Below are 17,582 nucleotides of genomic sequence, written 5' to 3' on the forward strand. Positions count from 1 at the left end.
CGCTTCTTTGCTAAGTGCATTCACGCACATCTGAGTTCACTTTATTTGAAATAAACAGTTATCACTATATACCATTGAACTTGATGCCTTTTGAATTCACGGAAATGTACGGAAATGTATTCTTTGACCCAATATAGCAACTATTGATGATGAAACACAATTTGTACAGCTAATACCGCACGCCTGTTTCGATTAAAGTTGTACTAGAATTAAGATATGATTGCAATGTACATATTTCCTAAACTTGCCAATTATTAAAACACTAAAATATATGAAAGCACTTGAAGAACTTATTCGCTCAAACCATATATACCCATTTCAATCTAGTATATCTCTGGGATAATGAGGATTCCTCGACCTAAAGCACATTCATTTCGTAATCATTAAATGTCGTTTTCTACCATAAAACAAGGGAAATGAGAGACGTATCTTTTTATTTCTAACAACTTGTACATCCAAGTCGTAGAAAGCGTAGTTTCGTTATTAAGTTATCACACTTGCTGTATCTTTTTCACCGTATAGAGCAATAATTGCCTGGGGCAGAAAACTAGATTGAAGTCTCCATCAAAAATTGAGGTCTGTCGTTGCATCGCTCCCTTTATCATTAGTAGATTGACCAAAATTAAATGGAGAATCAGCTTTAGGACGTGTAGTTTCATCTTCCCATTTCTCCTGATTAAAATCCACTTCAGGAGTCAAACTGTTAAAATCTCTATTTAAACGTCCTTGATCCTCTTGCGCTACTGACAATCGACGATTCAATCTCCTGGATGCTCCTCGAGGAGGTACTTGCTTCCCAGGACTAAGGAACTGGTTCTCGTTTCCTAGGTGTTCGTTTTCGTTTGACATTTAGGTAAGGAGAAAAATTATTAATGCTGACAATACAAACACACCTGCTCCATCGGAGAGAGTATATATACCTCTAGATTCAATTCCCACTTCAACGTCATGATACTTTACGATTTCGCTTGTCGCCTTCGTCAATGGCCAAGTGTCATCAATCCATTCATTGCGAATTAGCGCCTCTGAGCCTTCGTTCGCAATCCTTTTTTGAAGTCTCAAAAAGAGGCAAAATCCTAAATCGGCGTGACGTAGATATTAACACTTCGCTGTTTCAGCATTTGTCCATCGCATTCTTGACATGATATCCTTGTTATGTAAACGATACAATAAGAATGGTTGAATTTACTAAGTACCTTCTGGAAACGACCATATTTGAGACCCTTCTTTCTTCCGCTAATAACAAGTTTAATGACATGAAGGTTCAAACGATTCCTGTAATAAAGTAGCAAGTTATATATCTCTCGTTTTATTTTGCTTTCATGTTATTTGTAGGAATAGACTTTAAGGCCAATCAGTTTTATAATTATATTTATAGACGTTTTCTTAAACCATTGATCTTCTATCTCGTAAGCGAGTTCAGGGAATTATAGGGTAGGAGATTAGGTATCGCTAGTCGTAGAAATGATATTATGGATGGCTTCAACGAGAATTTTATGTTCCACACCGTGAATCTTGTCTTCTAGGGTTTCAACGGTGTCTGAAGATTCTATAGGAATTTCCTGAATCAAAATGGGTTTTCCTCCATCTACCTCCGTAACGACCCAGTGTACCATAGCCCCTGTTTTTGTTATTTTTCCTTGTTGGGCAGCTTCGAAAGCTCGCTCAATCGCATGGATCCCGTTAAAGGCACCAGGAAGAGCAGGATGAAGATTTATGATTCCAATGTTTCGTCTTTCTAATGGGCCTAGAACCTCGGGAGACAAAATGTGCATCCAACCTGCACAGACAACCAATGAAGGCTTCAAAGCGATAATTCTCTCTGCCAAATCCGTGTCGTACTTATTCCGACCAAGATCATTCCCGTATTCTTTTTTATAAGGAAGTAAAGGATGCACTGACGTTGGAATTCCGACTTTTGATGCCCGTTCTAGTCCATACGCATTTTTGCGATTAGACAGCACATGACTGACAATAGCTTCTCCTTTTAAAATTCCATTTTGTGTAGCATCAATTATTGACTGAAGATTCGATCCTGAACCAGAAATTAATACAACTAAGGATGCAACCATTGTAGGAGGTAGCTGGTAGTCGTTAAGTAAATCTCTTATCTTCAGAGATTCCATCCAAGGTCCAAACGTTTACTTTCCTTATTAGTTTACAGACAAAATCGTATTAAAACATTGCAATTACCCCTTAAGCCTCTTTAATACTTCAAACAGACTTTGAAAAAAATATTCCAGAATTCTGTTGATGATCAGGTTTCACTACTCCTTGTGGACTTGACATTCTTTAGATTCAATAAATTCCCAAGTAGCCTTAAACACCCGTTTCAAGAGTTTTGCATATAATCTCACTTCATGCCTTTTAACTCATTTCCAAAAACTCTTTTCTTTTTTCCATTTTAGTTTTAATCGATACCATAGCAATCAGATAAAATTTTTTCAGCCTCCAAATTCATCTGTTCTTTAATTCCACTTGTTTCATCCACCATATCATATTAGGTTACTACTTGACAATGTTTTAGCTTTTCAAGTTCATCAGCAGAAAATCCACTTTAATATTCCTAAAATCCAATAGATAATATTTTTACCCGGTTAATCCCACATAACTATTTTTCAAAATTATCAAAGCATTTCCAAAAGTTTTTGTGTTCCACGAAATTCTGACTTCTTCAATGTCTTTTGATGCTTCTTCAGCTGGTCCAAAAACTTCTTTCTTTCTTTTTCATCCAACGTTTCCAAAACAGCAAGAACGACGAATGCTCCATCTCCAGTAGCCCACTCTACCAAGTGTTCACTGATTACATCTTTCAAGCCTTCAGCTACACCTAATTCTTCTTCTGACTTCACGACACGCTTTTCTGTTCCATTCCAATGTCCGTTCTGAACAAGGGTTTTCAAGGCACGAGAACAGTGAATTTGGTGTACCAAATGCGTTTCATCAGCGGGGTTTCCTTCAAATGCTCTTAAAACCGCATTGACTGCAGATTCTTTATCGCCAGGCACGGTCAATAAAGTATCAACAACCACTTGAGAGCTCAAAGATTCAGCCAACAACTCGCCGGCAGCATTACTAATCACATTTAATAACATAGGTCCGATAGCGGCCTTTAACTCATTTCTACGCACAGCTGGATCCTTTTTCGAGGTGGCGGCTTTAAGCGGTTCTAAAGAAGCTAGCATTGTGCGGTTCTCTTTACTGAAGTATCGAGCATCTTCCCAGCCAACTAGTACGTACAACAAAACTCTGCGGGAAAATTTATGTACAGATAACTTGATAAGTTCGTTTTCAAATTCTGCTTGGAGCAACTTTCCAGTCATAATAGTATCATCAGTACAGTCTAGAGCGGTGACTAAAACTAAATGACCATATGAGTCTTTAGCCGTTTCTACAAAATAGGGACGTAACACTTTTAGCATGGCCTTACGGTCCTTAGCATTTGCAATGGCGAATAGCTTCATAGCAACTTGTGAACCATCTCTTGTATGCACAAACTCGTAGATTTGCTCCTTCGTAGCTAACAATAGGTCCTTTGCTTCGTTTGAGCTAGCATGTTGGATAAACTCTAACATGGCTCTATGAACCATTGTGAAACCAATCGAGCCTTTGGCAATTGAGCCCTCAATGGTTTTCCATAAGTTATTCATGACGCTTGCACGCTTCTCAGGGTGTTCTTGCAAAATCTTGTCTATGTGCATATCCTGCGTTCTTTCCTTAAAAACTTGAAATTCTGGTCCATAAAACTCGCAAATTAAGGCAGTTTGTTGTTGTAGATTGGTATATTCACGGAAAATGTCTTCAACAACATAGGCAGCTTCTCGGTGTCTAATCAATTTCGTAACATGTCCATACAATTCTCCTAGAGCTCCTTCTTTCATTTTTGGAGTTCCATACTTGAAAAGCTTAACTGCGAGGTATTTTCCGTAAGGGCTCTTGCATAGTTCAACAAAGCTACCACTAAGTTCACTAGCAATGATTTCGCGTTGCTGTTTAGAACCATACTTGACACATGTTTGGATAACACGGGACATATCATGCTTGAATACTATCTGCTTTACGTTTGACTTGATCATGTCAAAAAGTTCAGATACTAACGTTTTGCGTTCATCGGCCTTTATTGATCCTTTTTGACGAAGTTTATCCCATAAGGTTTTAGCCTTCGTGCTAACATCAGCAAAGGGTTTTGAAGCTTTACGGTCCTTTTGTAGCTTCTTTTGGTTAGCATGAGCATCTTTAGATTTTTTCTTGCTTTCCTCGGACTTTTCTTCTCCGTCCTCTTCTTCGTTATCTAGCTCGTCTTCATCTTCAAAACCAGTGAATTCATCTCCTCCCTCGCCCTCACTTTCTTCAGCAACATTATTATCTTCATCGATTTCAGAATCGGAAGAAATGGGGGAGCCGGATTCCGAGGGAGATTCTTCTGGAGAAGCAACTGCTTGCTTCTTGGATTTAACCTTCAATTCAACTGAATCAGCAGGTTTCGATCGTTTATTATCTGTTTTATTTCCATTTTTCAATCCGGTATTTGCTTTTCTCTTTCCAATAGCCATGTTTTTCAAAGGTTTTCAAAAAGATGAAAAAGGCTGGTGTTGGTAGAGGAGGAAATTTGCCGACCTGATCATTGCTCCGTTAATTTCAATGCCATCTCCAAACTCAGTAGTAATTTTTTTAATTTTTAAATAAAAATAATAAGTATTTTTTAATTTCAGACAGGAATAAAGTTGAAAATGCCACAACTGCGTATATCAGATTTTGCTTTCTACACAAGAAATCATTAAGTAGTAATTGCCGTACACTGTTGAAATAACTGTGAAGGAAGACTTTATAGAGTAGGCATTTGCTTGGTTGGGCCCATTGATGAGAACGTTACTTTGAAACAAGTCAGGATGACAGGAAATGTCAAACTGCATGATATTAAAGCATAAAAAAAAGAAAAGAATAAAAGACTAAGAAAAATCAACCAATCGTTCTTTTTAGAGACCAGCTATAGATTTACTCAAGCATCGTCTATTGTTCGCGAGATCGAACATTCCTTTCAAAATGTTCAGAAAAAGCTCCTTGAAGTACTTCACGTAATTGATCATCAATGTTGACGCCGCTTTCTCTAAGTGCCAGGATTCGGTCTATTTCTGCTTTCCGATTTTGATCAAGCAAAGGCTGTCCAGCAGCCTCATCCATTTCCTGAGGACTTAAGTACTGGGCATACTCTAACTTCGTATCCTTGGGCATATTGCCATTATTAGGTTCTAAATCACTAAACGTGTAAAGGTAGGAGGCCAGCTCGGGAAACTCCCCATTTTCTTCAACAACTTGCGCGGCAATCAAGCCATCGTTGTTTTTAGCACAAGCATCCGCTTTATATTTTTCAATTAAATCTTGAGCAACTTCTATCTTTTCGCAAACAAACAAGGGCGTCTCTCCGTCCTGATCATTAACATTAGCATCTCCCCCATGTTCGACGAGGATTTCTAGTAAATCGCGATGGCCTGAACATTTAGTATACAAAGTCAAAAAAAAAAAAAAAAAAGAACTTACCGTAAGATGCAGCTGCATGCATAGCAGTATATCCATTTTCATCGGGTTGATTTGGAGATACTCCGTTTTGTAAATGTTTCTGTTGTGTAAGCAAGATAACTTCAAAAGCAAACTTCTTTTTTTAAGGATTAAGCAGACTTCTTACCAATACAATTTCCGCGTTGCCGTCAGAAGCAGCAATCCATATATTTGGACTGATTGTCGCCATATTGGTAATTGGTAAGTTTTGAAAGGATCGCTTTTATGTTGAATAGAATAATTACCAGTTCAGAGCAGAATCCGGAAAGCATTGACAATATATATGAAATAAATAATAAATAAATACAACAGTTTGTTCCAAGGATCGATATTCTTCGAATAATTATTACGTTTGGAGTTTCCGACATGAATTGAATTTTTCCCTTTCAATTGATAAGGACTATTCAACTTTGATTCTTCTTTGTAATTGATCATCTCTTTTTTTTTTTTTTATTGTTTTGTGCTTAGACTTTCCATAATTGGCTTCATCAACTTTTCCTTTTGGTACTTCATCAAGCCAGACCCGTATGAACCATTTTCGCTTTTATGTAACCCATTAACAACTTAAAGAAAACGTTTGACAGATCACCGAATTCATCAAAAAGACTTTTTTTAGACAATTCAAGTCTTTTGTTTACATTTCAATTAGCACACTCGAACGATATGTAATGAGAAAGTCAATTTCAACAGTCACATAAAATTTGGGTCAAATCAATTTTGCACGAGATTGACTAGCCCTTTCAAACATCCTTCTTCACAACAAAACACGAAAAGGCAATTAAAATGTCTGCCTCTGAACTCGCTACCAGTTACGCTGCTCTCATTTTGGCCGACGAGGGAATTGAAATCACCGTATGTTGAACTATCAAGTGAACCTTACCTCCAAATCATTCAGTAGAAATACTGTGCTATCCGTTACTGAAGGAAGCTTGTCCACTTGGTAAAAATGTAGAAGAAATATACTAACAAGTACTTAGTCCGACAAGCTTTTGTCTTTGACTAAGGCTGGTAATGTTGAAGTTGAACCCATTTGGGCTAGCATCTTTGCTAAGGCCCTTGAAGGCAAAGACCTTAAGGAACTTCTCTTAAACATTGGCTCCGGTGCTGCTGCTGCCCCTGTCGCTGGTGCTCCTGCCGCCGCTGGTGAAGCTCCTGCTGAAGAGAAGAAGGAGGAACCCAAGGCTGAGGAAGAATCTGACGAAGACATGGGCTTCGGTTTGTTCGACTAAACCCAAAAATATACGATTTTTTAGTCTTGTATTAATTAAAGTACCTTCCATTCATTTTTGTGTCTTCGTACGTTTGTTTGATTTCCTGTAGTTTCTTTTTTGTTTCATTTTATACCTGTTTTTTAGAATGGTAGTTCATATGTAACTGTTCATTGGCAACTGCTTCATAATCCTAAAAAAGCAACGTTTCATTTGTCATGAAAAGAATCATATTCACTCTTTATTTTTATCATTGTTTCAAGTTTTGTGACAGACAACGAACATTCAATTTTCACGAGTCAGAGACCACGAGATACATGTACTCATATTATTAACCATACCATACACCAGAAACTAGCTAGTAGTAAGTACCAGCTTAAATAAAATTTTAAGGATCCCAAATGAGTTGAACGTAAATCCCAAGAATACTAAACAAACTTTCAAAAATTCTAGTACAAGACGCCATAACATTAAACGCTTCCTATGCAGAGAGCGCATGACTCCCAAAAGATATACATATTTAAGTTAAAAGAAGAGCATTTACACAACCATCCATTTCAGGATTGTTGGTAATTTGTGCATATTTACCCCAAACAACTTTACCACCAGAAGTTACCAATCCGAGTTCACTAACATTGACCTCCATGATGGTACCCTTGGTGAGAACACCCAACTGGGTGTATGTAGGGTTTTGGGGGTTCTTCTTCACACCAATAATGGGTAATTGCATTGTGACACCGAGTTCCTTATGCGTAACATTGGCTTTCTTTTGACGAAGAGCCATAGGACGAATGAAACGCTCATATTTAACGGGACGACGGGTGAAGCCATCACCAACAAAAGTAGCTTTCGTAATCATACGCTTCCACGACTTATCCTTACTTTTACCGGTCTTAATCACCTTGAACATTTCGTCCTCAGGAACACCACGGACCTGGGGCAAAGGAACAGAATATTTGGCAGCCTTTTCCTTACGCTTTTGCTTAACGGCACTAGAGAGCATCTTCGCTTGCGATTCCTGTTCACGATCAAGCAAATAGGTAGGAACAGCACCGGGTGCAGGAGCTTCAGAACCGCGTTGAGTGGTATTACGCTCTTCATGCTCCTTCATACTAAATATTATTAGTTAGTAGCCTTTCAATAAAATTCATGATGATAGATAGAGTCACTGAGGTGGCATATTTTATCACCCACCTGTCTAGCGGTATCTATCCATTCGCTGAGTCAAAGTCATCACATACGTCTTCTTCATTTGAATCTTTTCTTTACGTCTCTTATTTTGGTGTAGCTTGGCCTTCAAACCACGAACCTTTTGGGAATAAAGGCTTGCATCGTGAGCTTCACGAGCTGATTTTTTACGACTAAACATTACGCGTTAGAACCAACAACTCTTTAGCCAATTTCTTTTTCTAGTTACCTTCTCTCTTCATGATCGAAACGACGACCATGCTTACGAATTGATTCCTCAATATACTCGTTTTGAGGCATGCTATATTTGACTTGGTAGAAGACAAGTTTTTTCCACCAGTTTGCCTCTTACTGTTTCTGTGAGATATTTACTGAGTATTTTCGCAGTCGTTATTATGCGTAGTATATCGGTATAAGCCATTAACACCTTCCTGCATATCCCTAAACCGCTTTGTACTGAACACTAAAGGGAAGTAGCTTTCTTTGGAAATTACAGTTGGCTGGTAGAAATAGAAAAGAAAGGTTTGTTATATAGTACTTTTCCATTGGTATTACTTATAGAAGTGGACGCATTGGCATTCTTCTGTTTAGAAACGAACAACAGATTATTTCTCAGCACAACCCGGACGTTGTTTAAAAACGCTGAAGCGGAGCCTTTATGAAATTTTGATTCATCCTTGCTAAAGAACTTTTTTTTTTGTATTAATTGGAATAGGAGATCATAAGGAAATGTCTTCGTTGGATGAATCGGCAGAATTGAGAAAACAGCGGTTGCGCGAGTTGCGAAAAATTAAAGAATCACAAGCAACTAAAGAAGCTCCAGATACGGAAAGAAAAGAGGAATTGATAAAACACCGTAATTATGATCCAGAAGCACAGGCTCCTCGTATGGGATTTGTTGAGCCCCCGAGAGCAGACGTTACAGTCGAAACTATATCAAAGGACATCGAAAACGAAACAAAACGAAGAATTCGAGAGCAAGAAAGCATACCTGAGGAAGAGTTAGACTTGACTACGTTAAGGCCAAAGAAGCCTACTTGGGATTTGGAAAGAGACTTAAAAGAGAGGATGGCTATTTTGGAGCCAAAAAACCAAAATGCTCGAGCATACTATGTCCGACAAACGATCGCCGATAGAGAAAAGAAAAAGCAACAGCAACAAGAACAAGAACGTACAACTTAGAGATTCTGTTATCCTTGATACAATTGTCCCAACTTTTATGTTCACATTTTGGTATTTCTTTTAGTTATTTCATTATGTTCATTTTTTTATGCTTCTATAAATAATGATCCATACAAAAGTTCATAACCGTTGATTGTGATTAGGTTGTTTCCTAAGCATACTCAAAAGTAAAAGTTTATTAATTCCAATCCATTGCCTCATGCGGATACCATTATAGACAAGTAGATATATTCATTAGCCATTAAAAAGTTCATGGATCATTGAAACCGCAAAAGACAATAGAGACGCATTTGCAAACCATAAATAACGAGTTATCTAACTTAAAAGATCCGAAGGTAATTTGCCATAGTCAATTTGATCTAGAATTCCAGCTTCGCCTTCTCTAGTTACGGATATCCGCAACCTCAACTTGACCTGGGTATCTTTAGGTCCTTGAATTCGCATAGTCTGAGAAGTTTCCATCCCAGGATCCATACTTGTCGATCGAAGAGGTTGAAGTCGTAGTTTTTGAGATTTTGGGACTGCTATTTCAAGATGCACTTTTTCAACTCTTGATACTATGCTTTTATTCTTGAACCTTGCTTCTATGATAGCAGTTTTTGTAGCTTCGTCTCTTGAAGGATACAACGACAATGTAACATCGTGCTTATCATATACAAGGAGAGGTTCGTATTGCTTACTTTGAGGAGGAGTAGAGGCTGTCTGCGAATGATTAGAGCCACTCATGTCCAACGAGGCAAAGCTGTTGGCTAAAGTGTTAGCTGCCGGTTCTGCTGCAGGTGCAGGCGTGCTAAATAGCCCTAAAATATCATCAACTTGACTCTTTTTCGGTACCGAAGTTATATTTGCAAGATCGTAAGCTGCAGTGGTATTAGCAGATGGAGTTTCATTGATAAGGGTTTCTGCCTGAGAAGCACCTCCTAAACCAATAAGGTCTAAGAGGTCGTTAGTTTCTTCAGTTTCTTTCACCGGTTTTTTAGATGCGTTCAGTTTTTGTTCAGCGTTTTGGTAAGGAGTAATTCGTGCTGGCGGAGAAGGTGCGGGTATGGATTGCATCACAGTTCTGTCTAAGGAAGGATCTTCAATAACATGTTGGTACTCAACTGAGCGCTGTTGGACTTCAGTGTTTCTATGCTTGCCATAAAACTCGATTAGCCTTTGTATTTTGGATAATGAAGAAGAAGACTGAAAACGAGTGCTAAGTTTAATCAAAGTATTTAGCCCATACTGAATGACAGTAGCTTGCGTGAAGTTGGTCCCTATCAATACCTCCTCAACTAGGTCCAAAATATCGTCTTCAGATATGCTTTTTGGCAAAGTATCATCGTCAAAATTCATGGAAGGAGATAATAAATATTGACCATACTCACCAATGACCCACAAGGAGGCCATGATTAAGGCCTCTTGGGAAATGTCATCTTTCAATGCAGCATAAAGTTTGAAAATAGCGTACTCGTGGAGGTCTGGAGCACTAGCAATCAATCGAAGAAATGTTGATAAAGCAGTCTCGGATAGGAAATTACCTGCACTTTTAAATACACGTAAAAGTGTATCAAAATGCCATCTTTTGTTTGGGGCAAAAGCATTTGTAACCTCGGTGATATACTGGGCAGTTCTTGAGCGCATATCATCTGATACGGTATCTAAATACGTTAAAAGTTCACGAACCATAAATCGGACGTTGGTTTCATTCACAAGGAAAGTAGAAAGTTCTAAAGCGCGAGCTTGAATAGAGATGTCAACGTCGTAAAGGCACGAAAGAATAGTAGAACGATGACGTTGAACAGCGTTTTCCTCTGTATTTACGACACGCTTCAACATATTGAGCGCGACGTACCGGGTGTTGTTATCACGATTTCCTAAAAATTTTGCGAGAATGTTAACGCCCAAAACACGAAGGCTGCTATCCGAATCGACATCTAAGATGGTGCGGACTGCTTGATAGAGGATTGCATTTCCAGCGTTTCGGGAAGAGTCTGTGTTACTGCAAACTTGAGCCAATATATCACTGATGCGATCATTGACGGAAGCATCGTGTTGTGCGAATACGGATAATATTTGGAGTATTTTTATTTGCAAAAAGGGGTCAGAAACATTGCCGATATTGAGTTCAGATGAATAGGTATTGGAAGAAAGTTGACGGAGACGGTGAATGAGGCCATCAGTATGCTCAGCAAAACGGGGAATGAGATCGGGATGGATTCTACATAATCCCATCACAAGTGAAATATCGGACATTAGTACACCGTGACTTTTGGAATGAAGAAGCTTTTCAGCATCCAAAAGATACAGTTCAGCCAACTCTGGTTCCTTTTGTACCACACGTAAAGCACACAGAAGGGCTTTCTTGCTGACATAATTATGTGAACTGGCACAAAGCTTGGAGATAATGTTTGAAAGATCACGAGCCAATTCAGGACTGGCGATGTTGCCAAAAGCCGACAATGCAAGACTAACGATGAATTTGTTGGGTGATTGTAAATCTTGTTGAAGGGAATTCGTAAGCAAGGTTAAAACTTCTTGATTTTCGTCTAGCAATAGCATAGCACCCAAGTATCCTAATCGTTTGTCCATAAACTGGGCACTTGAAAGCAATTTTAAGCATTCGATTTGTCCAAAATGAGTCGGTTCTCCTAACAAATACAAATACAATAACTTTGCAACATTTCTCCTCCGCATTCGCGTATCCGCTGATCCTTGGCGAATGTTTTTACGTATCTGTGCCGATTCTTTACGAATTGCACTGTTTTCTTCCGCCGTCGTCTTCGACGCGCGCACGGCTTTAATAAACGTCTTCAAACTTGACATTTTTCAAGCCCAAATCAATTCTATGAAATTCCTCAAAGATCACAACTCCCCAATGTTTTGGCAAACGACAGGTTTCGTTCTGTCGCGTTTGTTGATTCGAAGAATTCCAAAATAACGCACTACGTTGGAGTATTTATATAGTGTAGTAGTTACCAGTAGGTCAATTCGTGTTGTATACTGATAGAATACTATTATGAAATTTACTGTATGTTACCGCAGAATAATAGACAGAGAGTCGATGTAAACAAACCATTGATTGAGTAGTAAATTCATCAATTGTGAAACAAAGAGCACCTGAATTTCACATTGATCTTAAATCCTATTCACAAGATCAATGATCGAATAGGTCGTGGCATCGGACGTTATAATGTATGAGCAATTAAAGAGAGGGATGCAGAATATAAGGATTTAGTTTACTACGACTACTTTGTCTACAAAAATGTCGATGCGAAAACATGGTGGTTCCCGTCTAATGCAGCAGAGGAGAATAGTTAGTAGAACGGTTGAAAAAGACATGAAATTCCGGGGTGATGCAGGCCTATTTCTGCGTTGGCTTTTCAAAAGAAAACTTATAAGCTGATCGCTTCTTACTTTTGATGATGGACCTGCCTATGGTTTGTTAAATATAGTAAAGAAAGGGCTGTCATTAACGAAATAAAGTTCAATGAAGAACACAGGAGTAGCATATAATATATATATATATATATATAACGAAAGGCAATCACAATATGCTCTACTGATTTGGCTCGATGTTTCCATCTTGATAGTTCAGTGATCAAAACTATTACGCACAGCCGTGCTGGGATTAGTGTATCTATGTATGTAAAAAGGAAGAACTTGAATACTTTTGATTTCAATATGCTATACATCCGTTTCACGACTTGTAAATATATGCTTGCGTGTGTGTGCGTAATTGTATACGAATTTTATGTTCATTGGAATCCAGAAAAACAAAACGTTATATCATACGGGGAAATTAAACCAACTGCATCACGAAGCCGTTCTTTCAATCGAATGGTTTCATTGTAGTTGTAAGGAATTTCGTATCCATCAAGATATCGAGTGCATTGGTCTCTAGTCAAGCGATCTATATCTTCAACCGAGGTAATGCCAGGCAAATCATCATCAGGTTGGTCACCATGTAAAAATGGAATAATATTGGCTGAACATCCCATGGATCTTCGCTGAATGTTTTGTGATCTTGAAAAATTCATCTCCAATCGGTCAAATTTCATTTCCAATCTGTCAAGTCTTCCCTCTAGTCTATCAACTTTTGCCGTCATAGCATTTGGGTCGTTCAACCAACTTTGAAACCAATGTGGAGGTTGGTTTGGAGCTTGTTCTTCTCTTTCATTCAATTGTCTTGCAAAATTGCAAATCCTATGAAATTTCTCAAGTTCATTTCGTTTATATTCAGGAGTCTGTATTTCCATTCGTCCATCTTTGTTTTCCATTTCAATTGCAAAAGCCCCCAAAAATCTATTTACTTCTGCAGAGTTTTCTTGTGCTGGTGGCGGAATGTTATAATCATTTGCAAACAATTCTGCTATTTCTTCCATTTTAAAGAATTTCAGTTGAATGAACTGCTACCGTAAGCATCCTCTTGTAGTTGGTTGGAAGTAGACAGATGACGATGGAACTGGTGTTTGTTTGGATTCGAGTAGTATTATATATTTTTTTTGTTTGTAGCTTTAAATCGTCGAGGCAAAATAATCGGTAATGTATAATATTATTGTAAGTTGGAATCCAATTATGAATGGCCTCACTTGTTAATACAGTAGAATGAAGTTAGTTAGAAAATATCTTCAGTAACGTCTCTGGTTATACTGGTAAAGATGTAGTTGAACATGTTGGTTAGTTCATCTGGCAAACTCTTGAGATAGGAATAGTTCGTTTTGGGGACAACTCGCACTTTGGTAGTGATTTCAAACTAACAAGGAAACAAGCAATATGCCTAAAGAGACCAAGGCAAAATTACATCTTTACGACTAATTTTTTAGGTTGATCCATTTTTCAACGTAAGATTTTTTTTTTGTTTTCTTGTTTAAATTCTTTAGCAAGCTAACTTTGGAAATCATGACCGCCATTCATTGTCATCCATACTTCATGTTATCGACCTAATTTCATTTTCGATTCGTAAACAAACAGCCTAAATAGAACCTAGAATTCGATCCATAGTAAATAAATTATTCTAATTCTTTCGAATTATGTAAGTGAATAATTCGGAGTGTAAACAAATCAGAAAAAGTCAATTCTGAATAGAAGGATTTCTTTGCAACCCTTCACATTTATCCTTGGTTAACTCAGTGCATCCATTCGTATCTGACATTTCGGAATCATAGACGAACCAATGCTTTCAGCTGAACAGTCGACCTTGGACAAAATATTTCAAAGCACTTTGATAAGAGCTTGTACATATAGGCAATAAAGAAACTGCTGTTGATGATGGACAATTAAAAACGTATGGAACAACTAAGTCATCGTCAGGAAAGTGAGCTGTACAGACCTTTTCTGGGAAGCTACGAAAAAAGGCAAGAAAAGATGTTCTTTCTTTAAAAGGAATCCAATTGACGTGTTTGTTTCAACGATGCTGTTTCTAGAGGAAGCACTTTTTCATCCACGATATTCCAAGCAGTAGGATAATTGCATACAGGAGAGTCACCTGAATCTAATTGTTTACTTTTTTGAAACGTTTCATGTCGCGTAACAGAGTTCAGCAATCGTGTTTCTTTCACAGACGAGCTCGTAACCGACACGAATACCAAATAGAAAATAGAAAAAATAAAATAACTTAGATACTCATTTCGAATCAAAATAAAACCATTCAGTCCAATTGGAAGGAAAATAACAAAAAACATGTTGCTCTACCAGAAAGAAACGCATCGCTTACGCAATTAAAAGTCACAAAGTAACAAATCCTTGATTTCAGTTTGTTTATTTACAAACAAGAAAAGAAGGCCTTTTCTAAAAAATAAGAAAAAAATTATATTTTCCATGAGAGACGCTTTGGACAAGTATAATAAATATGTCAGTTTTTTTAAAATGGATGTTTCTCCCTCTTGAGCTGTTATTCCATATTGAACAAAAATTCCTCAAAGTGTATAGTGCGATGAGCAGAAATATGTTTGAAGCTTCCTTGGACTAAAATTAGCCTGTAATGAAATACAAAATACATCATCGTATACTTTCCTTGTCATATTTCATTTCACTAGACAAAGCAAGATCCTTCATCATTTTGCATTTCCCTCGCTCAAGGGTTCTTTTTCTACCTAATGAATGGTTCATAGCGCTAGTTGGTAAGATACAGCTTACTTTGCCAACAGCAGATGCCATTTTAGTTCCGTATGCATCCCTTCAAAAAAACTTTCCTTTTTCGAGAAGGGAAAGATTAGTCAAAGAATTTACCATCAAACTGTTCTTCTTATTAAACCAGTTAACAACAAATTTCTTATATGGTATACATATAATTGTGATCAACATTCTCGACAGATCAAGCTCTTGTAGCTCAGTGGTAGAGCGCTTGCCTAGTAAGCAAGAGGCCCAGTGTTCGAGTCACTGCTGGAGCAATCATTTTTATGAATTAATTCCAACCTTTCTTTTGATGAAGGTCATATCTATTCAGTTTTTTGTCTATTCTTTTTAAAAGGCTTGATTTCTCTTCCCTACAAACGCTTCCTGGACCAAATTGACTGAACCCTGCGATTCAGGTTTCCAGCTCGATGCTTGGTTCTCTCACTCAGTCTGCACAGACGCTGGAGGCGATCGGTTAAGATACATCTTAAAATGGAGCTAACTAACTAACTTTGTCTTTTAAAATGTAATTGACAACTCGACGTCTCAATGAACAGAATTACTCGGCTAACGAATTTCAAATGTAATAATAAACAAATCAATCTCCAACTTTTAGTAAGCGTGACGTCACCGACAAAAAACCTTCAAATAGACTAGCTTCCGCAAATACCAACTTGACTTCTACCATACCTAAAGGAACGAAAGAAGCTTAGAAATAACCGAAATGGTCTCTCACTTTTACGATTTTGCACCTCTTGATAGAACTGGTAAGCCCTTTCCTTTTAGTGAATTGAAGGGAAAGGTTGTCTTGATTGTCAACACTGCTAGCAAATGTGGCTTTACTCCCCAATTCCAGGGCTTGGAGACATTGTACCAGAAATACAAGGAGCGTGGCTTGATGATCGTTGGTTTCCCTTGCAACCAATTTGGTGGCCAAGAACCTGGTAACAACGAAGGTATGGAATGAACTCGTTTGGTTGCAGTTGGAGTTTGTATCTTTGAACTGTAGCCAAAATGTTCGATAAAAAGTATACACAAGCTAACGAGTATAATAACAGAAGTTGCTGACTTTTGCCAAAAGAACTATGGTGTTACATTCCCCGTTTTGTCAAAGATTAACGTCAATGGTGACAACGTTGACCCCGTTTTTCAATATTTGAAGAGGGAAAAGAAGCAACTTGGTCTTGAAAGAATCAAGTGGAACTTTGAAAAATTCCTTGTTAACCGCCAAGGTCAGGTCATCGAACGCTACTCTAGTATCAGCAAGCCTGAGCATATCGAAAACGATGTTGAAAGTATCCTTTAGACAGTGTCCTTTGCTTCTTTTATATATATTCCCTATTGACGATTTTCCTGACCTATTTCCTCTTTGAATAGCGCGAGGATTGGCTTAATCTTTATATTATTTTTTTCGGATGTGTATCTTATAGAAAGAAAAGAAAATGATAGTTTTCGTATTTATTTCATTTTATCCATTTTGGTTTTTTATGAATTTTTTGTACTTTGTACTTGAAAAAGTTGGCTTCTCTATTAAATCTCTTGAACACTGAAATTGAAATGCAAAACACATGAACCATGGTCGTGAAGTAGTGCACTGGAGATTTCAGAACTTCCTTTTCTGTTTTCATGCTAAACCTCGTCTTTGTGTTTTATTTAAATTTCTCCTTCTTCCTGTTGAAGTATATATTCAATGTTTGCAATATCGCCAGCTCGAACCACTGCCTTGTCTACTATACCCCAATCAGTATGAAGATGGGAGACTGCGACTTTTGATTCTGAGCTGTCTATGCCGCTAAATTCTGCTTGCAATTCTTTTTGATCATGCAGATACAGAACTACGGCCGGTGTAGACGAACTCATTTTTCGATAAAACCTAAGTGTCCTCATTCTTTGCTGGAATGCCAGACTATTGTCACTGACATCAACCATTTTGAAACCAATTTTATCAAACTGTTTTTTTTTTTCTCAATCCTAAATTTTTACGAATTCGTGACGACAAATTTTCATTAGTATCAACTCTTGACTTGTTAAACGTCAAACTGAATTGATCAACTATACAAAGTATGTTTGCAGAAATGTGCTTTTTATGTTTGAGGTAGTGTATGAATAGGCTAGGTAGGGAGCCTTCCAACCGATGGGATTCCCTAAACAAACAAAAAAATAAATATGTTGAATGAAAGTTCAACCCTTAAAAATAGACAAGAAAAGCCAATGTTTATAGTGGTAACCTTTTTAGTTTTAATGTAATGATATATTTCTTCTACTTTAGTAAGCCTATATTGGTATTCGTTCCAGGTCGTTGTTTACAGATACGATGCATCTATGGTTGAAAACTTTTTTTTTTTTTTT

The 17,582-nt window shown here is 37.7% G+C and overlaps 11 protein-coding genes and 1 non-coding gene across 12 annotated transcripts; 4 read left to right on the plus strand and 8 right to left on the minus strand.

The window, feature by feature from the left end:
* Positions 1 to 564: 564 nt before the first annotated feature.
* Positions 565 to 849, minus strand: SOMG_04983 (Schizosaccharomyces specific protein; the record flags this gene model as incomplete). The annotated part of the gene is made up of 1 exon (XM_056183758.1): positions 565 to 849. One exon carries the CDS (start codon positions 847 to 849, stop codon positions 565 to 567), a length of 285 nt encoding a protein of 94 aa, XP_056039098.1.
* Positions 850 to 1,442: 593 nt separating this feature from the next.
* Positions 1,443 to 2,072, minus strand: ade5 (phosphoribosylglycinamide formyltransferase; the record flags this gene model as incomplete). The annotated part of the gene is made up of 1 exon (XM_056183759.1): positions 1,443 to 2,072. The coding sequence occupies one exon, from the start codon at positions 2,070 to 2,072 to the stop codon at positions 1,443 to 1,445; it is 630 nt and encodes a 209-aa protein (XP_056038948.1).
* Positions 2,073 to 2,627: 555 nt separating this feature from the next.
* On the minus strand, positions 2,628 to 4,553 carry puf6 (pumilio family RNA-binding protein Puf6; the record flags this gene model as incomplete). Its single annotated transcript, XM_056183760.1, has 1 exon — positions 2,628 to 4,553. The coding sequence occupies one exon, from the start codon at positions 4,551 to 4,553 to the stop codon at positions 2,628 to 2,630; it is 1,926 nt and encodes a 641-aa protein (XP_056039370.1).
* Positions 4,554 to 5,010: 457 nt separating this feature from the next.
* Positions 5,011 to 5,746, minus strand: dhm1 (ankyrin repeat protein; the record flags this gene model as incomplete). The annotated part of the gene is made up of 3 exons (XM_056183761.1): positions 5,011 to 5,489; positions 5,539 to 5,617; positions 5,684 to 5,746. 3 exons carry the CDS (start codon positions 5,744 to 5,746, stop codon positions 5,011 to 5,013), a joined length of 621 nt encoding a protein of 206 aa, XP_056039096.1.
* Positions 5,747 to 6,339: 593 nt separating this feature from the next.
* Positions 6,340 to 6,785, plus strand: rpp103 (ribosomal protein P1 Rpp103; the record flags this gene model as incomplete). The annotated part of the gene is made up of 2 exons (XM_056183762.1): positions 6,340 to 6,408; positions 6,534 to 6,785. 2 exons carry the CDS (start codon positions 6,340 to 6,342, stop codon positions 6,783 to 6,785), a joined length of 321 nt encoding a protein of 106 aa, XP_056038946.1.
* A 499-nt stretch (positions 6,786 to 7,284) lies between these two features.
* On the minus strand, positions 7,285 to 8,252 carry nsa2 (ribosome biogenesis protein Nsa2; the record flags this gene model as incomplete). Its single annotated transcript, XM_056183763.1, has 3 exons — positions 7,285 to 7,876; positions 8,006 to 8,125; positions 8,182 to 8,252. 3 exons carry the CDS (start codon positions 8,250 to 8,252, stop codon positions 7,285 to 7,287), a joined length of 783 nt encoding a protein of 260 aa, XP_056038883.1.
* A 429-nt stretch (positions 8,253 to 8,681) lies between these two features.
* cwf18 (complexed with Cdc5 protein Cwf18) lies at positions 8,682 to 9,134 on the plus strand (the record flags this gene model as incomplete). The annotated part of the gene is made up of 1 exon (XM_056183764.1): positions 8,682 to 9,134. One exon carries the CDS (start codon positions 8,682 to 8,684, stop codon positions 9,132 to 9,134), a length of 453 nt encoding a protein of 150 aa, XP_056038930.1.
* Positions 9,135 to 9,449: 315 nt separating this feature from the next.
* apl4 (AP-1 adaptor complex gamma subunit Apl4) lies at positions 9,450 to 11,942 on the minus strand (the record flags this gene model as incomplete). The annotated part of the gene is made up of 1 exon (XM_056183765.1): positions 9,450 to 11,942. The coding sequence occupies one exon, from the start codon at positions 11,940 to 11,942 to the stop codon at positions 9,450 to 9,452; it is 2,493 nt and encodes an 830-aa protein (XP_056039585.1).
* A 932-nt stretch (positions 11,943 to 12,874) lies between these two features.
* Positions 12,875 to 13,501, minus strand: SOMG_04991 (DUF1773 family protein; the record flags this gene model as incomplete). The annotated part of the gene is made up of 1 exon (XM_056183766.1): positions 12,875 to 13,501. One exon carries the CDS (start codon positions 13,499 to 13,501, stop codon positions 12,875 to 12,877), a length of 627 nt encoding a protein of 208 aa, XP_056039836.1.
* Positions 13,502 to 15,436: 1,935 nt separating this feature from the next.
* Positions 15,437 to 15,508, plus strand: SOMG_20287. The gene has a single exon. It is a non-coding gene; the product is annotated as a tRNA-Thr (tRNA).
* Positions 15,509 to 15,957: 449 nt separating this feature from the next.
* Positions 15,958 to 16,539, plus strand: gpx1 (H2O2 scavenger glutathione peroxidase Gpx1; the record flags this gene model as incomplete). Its single annotated transcript, XM_056183767.1, has 2 exons — positions 15,958 to 16,189; positions 16,292 to 16,539. 2 exons carry the CDS (start codon positions 15,958 to 15,960, stop codon positions 16,537 to 16,539), a joined length of 480 nt encoding a protein of 159 aa, XP_056039526.1.
* Positions 16,540 to 16,886: 347 nt separating this feature from the next.
* Positions 16,887 to 17,162, minus strand: gem7 (SMN complex subunit Gem7; the record flags this gene model as incomplete). Its single annotated transcript, XM_056183768.1, has 1 exon — positions 16,887 to 17,162. The coding sequence occupies one exon, from the start codon at positions 17,160 to 17,162 to the stop codon at positions 16,887 to 16,889; it is 276 nt and encodes a 91-aa protein (XP_056039222.1).
* Between the last annotated feature and the right edge of the window lie 420 nt (positions 17,163 to 17,582).

Source organism: Schizosaccharomyces osmophilus, chromosome 3 (assembly GCF_027921745.1).
Source record: "Schizosaccharomyces osmophilus chromosome 3, complete sequence".
NCBI lineage: Eukaryota > Fungi > Ascomycota > Schizosaccharomycetes > Schizosaccharomycetales > Schizosaccharomycetaceae > Schizosaccharomyces > Schizosaccharomyces osmophilus.